Genomic DNA, 8312 nt, shown 5'->3' on the forward strand with positions numbered 1-8312 from the left:
TGCTCACTCCCTTCTAGCTTTCAATTTCTCTCATTTTATTTGTCAAGATTATAATGATTGTAAGGAATAGTTGCAAGAAAGATTCAATCTTCATGGTGATATGTTACTGAAAAGTGTAACTAGCTACATGCAAAATTGAAATCTCAAACCTTACACATGCCATAATTTATCCTAAGACCTATATTATAACTAAAAATAAAACTTGTTTTGGGAATATTAACTGAGGTGATCCAGGGAAAACTTAGATCTGTTTAAGCCAGAACTACATGGGGAACTGGGAATAAAGCCAAATCCTTAGGATTTAACTTGCTTGTTTATCCGATCCACGCAAACTGATGCAGAAGAATAACCAAATGTTTTAATCTTTCTGCAGCTGAAGGCGACTGTGGAGCATTTGGAACCAATTCTCTTCTGCGCAAGAAGAAAGGTCTTAATGTTCTGCGTCCTGTCCATCATAAGTCAAAGCCTCACATCTTGATTGGAATGCCTCAGGATTTCAGACAAATTTCTTCCATTATTGATGTAGACATTCTTCCAGAAACTCATCGGAGAGTTCGCCTTCACAAACATGGCTCTGACAAACCACTTGGTTTTTATATTCGTGATGGGGTGAGTGTGCGGGTTGCTCCTCAAGGAGTGGAGAAAGTTCCTGGAATCTTCATCTCGCGGCTTGTCCGGGGAGGCTTAGCAGAGAGCACGGGCCTACTCGCAGTCAATGATGAAATACTAGAGGTAAATGGAATTGATGTCGCAGGCAAGTCACTGGACCAGGTGACTGACATGATGGTGGCCAACAGTCACAATCTGATCATCACAGTGAAACCAGCAAATCAACGAAATAATGTGATTCGCAGCAGCAGAGCTTCAGGTAGCTCTGGGGTGTCAACAGACAGTACACCTAGCCAGCACACATTAACAGCTACTTCCAACTATATCAACAATTACACTACAGCAGAAGGAGAAAGTGAAGATGAAGGTGATATAATAATTGAAAATGACATGCCATCATATATACCGAAAACAGTATTTCCTAATTATGTGAATGGAGACCTAACCAAAAAGCTGCAGCATAACACCTCTCTAAACAGCCCACTGTTAGAAAACAACGAAAGCAAATACAAAGGCTCATTAAACTCTTTGAACACACACAGCGACAATCCCAGAAAAATAAGTTCAAGCCATGGAAATATGCGGGAAGATGGAACAATGATCACGCTATAGATCTTTTTCTCTTGATTTTATCACTTTTTAACATACAGTACATTCAGAATAACACTTCTTGATTTATGTTGGCTTGACAGGAACCTCATTTAGGAGACTGGAATCCAATTTATTTTTGACCAGAAATATTTGACAATACAAAAGGATATTGGTAAATATGAAAGCAGGAAGATAAAATTGCAATCACTTTTTACATAAAGAATCTTTCAGAACCATGCTTCATATTATTTTGGAAATGATACAATGTATAACTTAGTATTTCTTAACCACAGAGGTTCTGTTCACTCATCTTCATTTTAGGAGCCAACCTCCCAAACTGATTCTACGTTTATAAAACTGAATTGTACCACTTCATAAAACTGCAATTGAACCTTGTCTGCAATTGAAGGCAAATAAATAGTCTTGTGAAATTGCTTAAAGTGTTTAAAAATTAAGTTCAATAACCTCATACCACAATACTTGCATATTCTGAGGGACCACATTACTACTGAAGTCCATTTTCAAAAATGTTACTCAGCAATTATTTCCATTCCCTAATTGAGAGCATTACTTTTTTTCCTATGGAAAATATAATTCTGAAACTGTGTATTGAAATTGCTGTGCAGCACTAGCAAAATATTTCAAAGTTGCTGTTCTGCTCAGAGTGGAAAATATTAGTGTTTTGAAAATTTAAATTTCTAGAAATATTGCTGTAAAGCAATTTTTTTCTGTTCTTGGTGGTATGAGGGTATTCTGTATGTCTATCTTTTAACACTACCTGTATCTTAACAGACCCTGCTGGCTTTAGTGCTCTTTGTCATACATGGTGTAATTAATTTACAGTCTATATTCCACTTTTTAGAAAGCAATATTCAAAATTTGAGATCAGTTGGACTATAGATCTAAAAGTTTATTAAGCCAACATTTTAAAGTGTACTTTTGGGTATATAGTTAAACAAATTAAAATATTAATCAAGGAAATAATTAAAGTCAAATTTGTCGCTCAATGATTTAATTTCTTTGACCTCAATTTCAGTTATAAATCAGTACAGTAGAAACTCTAATTGACTGCAACATTGTCATCCACTGTGTTGACTATGTAATTTGCTTTTACAATAGTTGGATTAGATTGAATTTATTGAGGGCCATGAAAGTAGGATTTCTTGTTTAATTATAAGAATAGTGGTCTCATATTGGGAATTTACTTCCCAGAACAACTTTCTATTCTATCAACATTGACAGATTGTTAACAATTTTGAAACAGATTGTGAAAGGTTTTTATATTGAAACAGACTGCAATGTGACAAATTTTCTTTCATTAAAAATGGTAGAAATGCCACAAATGCTGACCACACTCAAGCCTGCACATCTCAGTAAGAAGTGGTATTTAACAAATTAAAAATGGGACTTTTTCCCCTTTATTGGTAGAGCACATGATCAAGAAATATCAATTAATTTTTTTTTGTCCTCATCTGCCTACATAGCCTAATATGCTTTAGATTTAAATTTAGAATCCATTCACTGATTGGATTAAGAGCAATAATCAAAGTATTTGCGTCTCTGCACACCTTCAAGCATTTTCACCAGTGTGAAGCACAATGACTCTGCAGTTTTAGGAAGCCTCCTGTGGTTTCGCTCTGCTTTTTCCCAAAACAAAATGGGGATTACCAAAAAATAAAGACTATTTCCTTAATACTGAAAAAGGCTTAAGCATTCAGGGACGAACATATATTGAAGAGAAAATGCATTCAGGAATTTAGTTTTAGATTTTCGTTTAAATAAAATGAATTCCCATTAATACATGTTAATTGTAGGCAGAATTTGTTTTTATCATTACATTATTTTAAATGAGTTTCCTCTCGCCGTGCTCTTGAGTCAGCAGGGTTCAACAGCCGTGTATAATTAACTTTCCTGAGTTTTTAGACCATGTATGCATTTTTGTCAATTTGTTATGCATCTAATCTGTTTAGTAAAGAGATGGGGGCAATTTTATCTAACTGAGAATATTTTGTATAAATTTTTTTATGAAATGAGGGCAGTATTTTTCTTACTTTTTTGTATTTGACCCCACTCAGTCCTAGGCCTCTACCTGATTTCCCTTAAACTGTACAAACATTGTATTTATAATATTTAACAGATTAGCAGTCTTGTTGGCTCAGGCTATATAATATTGTGAATGTCACATAGTTGTATGATTATTCAAATAAAGATTCTAACACTAACTTGTGCATTAGACTGATAAATAACCAGTACCTGTTACAATTTACATTTATACAGGACCCAAGAAAAAATTTAAGTACTTCAAAGACTGACATTTTCCTGGTCCAATTATTTTTTCCACAAGTTTTGAGGGTTGACCAAAAGGTTGGTCAGTAAAGGACTTCTGAATGTTTTGTTCAAACAGGAAGATGATGAAGGATGAGTTTTGAGGTTCTAATCAGTGGCACCTGTTACTCTGAAGGTTCTACTGTCAATGAAAACTGCTTCTCATTTAATTTTTTTGCATTGATTTGTTTCTCTTTCAATGTTTAATGTTAAGTCCTGAGTTTTTATTTATTGTTAATACTAGGTTTAGAATAGTTAAAGAAAATGTTGAATATAAGATTCTCAACTGGGAAGTGATTAATTTCAGTGATTTGTGAAATCTAGGGGAGTAGATTGGGAAAGGGAATTGTAGGATAAAGTAGCAACAAAACATTCAGGAAAACTAAGCATTTTTTTTATCATTGCTTTGGATGCTCTTTCTTTTGCAAACAAAGCCTGGATAGTAAAGGCAATAAGTTTAAAATAAAATAGAAAAATAAGCTTATGATAAATACTGGCAATCTTCCTGGTTATTAACTGAAATTGAGAAGTACAGGTGGAAACTGAAAAGCAATCAGGAGAGGAGAAAATAAAACTTTAACCTTAAAATAAAAAAGGCTAGAAGGGCCTTGACCAGGTGCTGCAAAGGAGACTGCTAAATAGGATCAGAATCCATGGTGTTAGGGAACAAATTAGCATGGATTCCTTTAAGTGACTGGTGGAAGGCAGCAAGTGGGGATAAAGGGGTCTTTTTCAGGATGGCATTGTGGAATTCTGCAGGAGTTAGTGCTGGGACAACTATTCATGTTACACATCAGCATTATGGATAAAAACTGTTGCTTTCTTCACAAAAGGAGCAGATATAAAGGTTATATGAAAAAATTGAAGTTATGGACAGGATAGTAACACAATATACTTAAAGATAAGCAGTACAGAAAATTAAGTCACTAAATATAAATGGAATGCTTCTTGATTGCTGAAAGAAGCAAAAGTATAAATATAATGGCATTGGTCATGATCTATCACCCCTCACTTGGTATAGTAATGCCACAGGGCTGAAGGGTTAGTAACATTTTATCATTGATCCTGAAAGAGAAAACTGGTCACCAAATAACTACAGACCAGTAAGTTCGAGATTAGATTAGATGTGGAAACAGGCCCTTCGGCCCAACAAGCCCACACCGACCCTCCGAAGAGCAACCCATCCAGACCCATTTCCCTCTTCCTAATGCTCCTAACACTATGGGAAACTTTAGAATGGCCAATTCACCTAACCCACACATCTTTGGACTGAGAGGAAACCGGAGGAAACCCATGCAGACACTAGGAGAATGTGCAAACTCCACACAGACAGCCGCCCAAGGCTGGAATCTAACCTGGGACCCTGGTGCTGAGGCAGCAGTGCTAACCACCGAGCTGCCATGCCGTGTGGTGGGATATTTGTCGGTGGCACAGTGGTTAGCACTGCTGCCTCACAGTGCCGGAGACCCGGGTTCAATTCCCGCCTCAGGCGACTGTATGGAGTTTGCACATTCTCCCCATGTCTGTGTGGGTTTCCTCCGGGTGCTCCGGTTTCTTCCCACAGTTCAAAGGTGTGCAGGTCAGGTGAATTGGCCATGCTAAATTGCCCGTAGTGTTAGCCAAGGGGTAAATGTAGGGTTATGGGTGGGTTGCGTTTCAGCAGGTCGGTGTGGACTTTTTGGGCCTAAGGGCCTGTTTCCACACTGTAATGTAATCTAAAATCGAATTTACTAGAAACCTTTACCGAGGACACAATTAATTTGGAAAGGCATAGTTTAATTCAAGAAATTAATATGAATTTATCAAGGACAAATTGTTTGACTAATGAATTCTTCAATAGCAGTAAATGTTCCACTAATATGTACTTCATCAAATGCCTTTACAACAGGCTTGGATGGGACTTTTAAGAGGTGGAAGTGCATGGATTTAAAGGCTAACCAGTGGTTTGGAAATGGAATTGGTTCAGTGACCAGTACCAAAATATGATTTTTAAAAATTCATTCACAGGATATGGATTTTGCTGGGTAAACCAGCATTTATTGTCCATTCTTAATTGTCTGGAGGGCTGTTAAGACTCCAATCACATTGCTGTGGGACTGGAGTCACATGTAGGCAAATTGCTTCCCTAAAAGTGTGATCCAGGTAAGGTTTTCCCAACAATCCATGATTTCATTGTTGTCACTCGACTCTAATTCCAGGTTCCCAAAACGTTACCTGGGTTTCTGGATTAATAGCTGAAAGTGTGTTGCTGGAAAAGCGCTGCAGGTCAGGCAGCATCCAAAGAGCAGGAGAATCGACATTTCTGGCATGAGCCCTTCAGGATTAATAGTTTAACAATATTACGAGGCCAATATCTGTCCCAGTGGTATGTTTTTAAAACTATTAAGTGATTGTAGTGCTGATCCAAAAAGGTCAGTTTTGGGTCCATTTTCTCGTCAATGTTTATATAAATGACCTAGATTTGAAAGAGCAGGATTGTTGAGCTTTGTACTATCTGAAGACTTCTAATGTAGTGCTGAGGATAGTGTAGACTTCAGGGTGACACAGACATGCTGCTGAAATGGTCAGAGGTAAGAAAGATGGAGTTAAATATTGAAAAATGAGAAGTGATGCACTTCGAAAGGACTAATTTAGAAAAACCACATACCATAGATGCCAGACATATTTTTTTTTTAAAAAATCTAGATAACAGGTAACTTTGTCTTTATATACAATCCTTTTAAAAGTGATAGGGCAAGCTCTCAGGATTCTTGAATTTAAAAACCGGTGTATAGGAGTTCAGGTATATAATTCTTGGAAATTTGCATCACAGGTAGACCGGGTTGTCAAGGTGGTGTTTAGCACACATGCCATCTTTCCTCCAATCTTCGAGTATAGGAGTTGGGGGACATCATGTTGAGGATATACAGGACATTGAGGCCTCCTCTAGAGTACTGGTTGCAGTGTTATAGAAAGGATTACTATTAAACTAGAGAAGATTCAGAAAAGATTTACCAGGATCTTGCCGTGAATAGGAAGGGGTTTGACATATAAAAATAGACTAAAAGGCTGAGACTTTGTTCACTTAAGTGTATGAGTTTGAGGGGTGACTTTTATTGAGGTTTATAAAATCATGAGGGGTATAGATAAGGTGAACGACAACGATCTTTCCTTAGTGTGGGGAAGCTTAAAACTAGGAGACATGTTTAAGGTGAGAGGAGAAAGAGATTTAAAAGGACATGAGGAGCAACGTTTTTTACACAATGATTCGTCTGTGGAATGAATTGCCAGGGGAAGTGGTGGATGCAAACTCTTGTGATGTTAAAAAGCTGTTTGGATAAGTTCACGAATAGGAAAGGTTTTAGAGGGATATGGGCCAATGCAGGCAGGTGAGACTAGTTTGGGAACATGGTTGGCATGGAGTGGTTTGACCAAAGGATCTATTTCTGTAAGACTGACTCTGTAATATAAAAGGAAATAGATCGTTGACTTATTTAGGCCTCAACTGGTGTATTGTGGACAATTATAGCTACAATATTTCAGGAGAGATATCAAGGCTTGCTAATGGTACAGAGGCAGTTTACCAGAATATTAACATGAATGAGGGTTTAAATCATGAGGGGAGGCTGAGAAGTCTAAACTATTTGTTCTAAGGAGAATATATTAATGGATAAGAGGTTTTCAAGATGGATTTTGATAGAGGAAAAATAATTCCATCTGGCAAGTGATCAATAATCAGAAATCATCTTAGATTTAAGATCCTAGCAGTAGATCTAGTCAGAAGGTGAAGTGTTTTTAACTGGTATACTCCAGAATGCTTTAACTAAGTAGTAATGGAAGCTGACTTCATATAATTTGGGGTAATGGATAGGTACTGGAGAGAGGAACTTGCAGGATTGCAGAGACTTTTTTAAAAAAGCAGGGCGCAGAGATTAAGCACGATCACTTGTTTAGACAGTTGGCACAAGTCAAATAACCAGCTCAAATTGAATAGACTGTATGCAAGGTTTGTGAAGGTTTGTAGCTCAGGTTGAGGTTTAGGGTGTAGGTTTGCTCGCTGAGCTGTAGGTTTGATATCCAGACGTTTCATTACCTGGCTAGGTAACATCAGTGGTGACTTCCAAGTGAAGCAAAGCTGTTGTCTCCTGCTTTCTATCTAATCTTTCTCCTGGATGGGGTTCCTGGGGTTTGTGGTGATGTCATTTCCTGTTCATTTTTTGAGGGGTTGATAGATGGCATCTAGATCTGTTTTTGTTTATGGCATTGTGGTTGGTGTGCCAGGCCTCTAGGAATTCTCTGGCATATCTTTGCTTAGCCTGTAACAGAATAGATGTGTTGCGCCAGTCAAAATGGTGGGTTTTTTTCCCCTCCGTGTGTAGGGCGACAAGGGAGAGAGGGTCATGTCTTTTTGTGGCTAGCTGGTGTTTGTGTATTCCTGGTGGCTAACTTTCTTCCTGTTTGTCCTACGTAGTGTTTGTGGCAGTCCTTGCATGGAATTTTGTAGACAATGTTGGTTTTGTCCATGGGTTGTACTGGGTTAAACTTAAAAGACCCAGTAGACAAGCTCCATTCACGATCCACAGTGGCTCAGTGGTTAGCACCGCTGCCTCACAGCACCAGGGTCCCAGGTTCGGTTCTAGCCTTGGGTGACTCTGTGGAGTTTTGTACATTCTCCCTGTGTCTGCATGGGTTTCCTCCTGGTGATCCGGTGTCTTCCCAGAGGTGAATTGGCCATGCTAAATTGTCCATAGTGTTAGATGCATTAGTCAGAGGGAAATTGGTCTGGGTGGGTTACTCTTCGGAGGGTC

The 8312-nt window shown here is 38.0% G+C and overlaps 1 protein-coding gene across 1 annotated transcript in view; it reads left to right on the forward strand.

Annotated features, from left to right (window-relative positions):
* pard6a (par-6 family cell polarity regulator alpha) overlaps nt 1–3397 on the forward strand; it is a 102055-nt gene extending 98658 nt beyond the window's left edge. The window contains exon 3 of the mRNA XM_072547442.1: nt 374–3397. Within this exon, the coding sequence (XP_072403543.1) occupies nt 374–1221 (848 nt within the window). The 3' untranslated portion in view covers nt 1222–3397. The remainder of the gene's footprint in view (nt 1–373) is intronic.
* Nucleotides 3398–8312: the final 4915 nt, after the last annotated feature.

Source organism: Chiloscyllium punctatum, chromosome 26 (genome assembly GCF_047496795.1).
Source record: "Chiloscyllium punctatum isolate Juve2018m chromosome 26, sChiPun1.3, whole genome shotgun sequence".
NCBI lineage: Eukaryota > Metazoa > Chordata > Chondrichthyes > Orectolobiformes > Hemiscylliidae > Chiloscyllium > Chiloscyllium punctatum.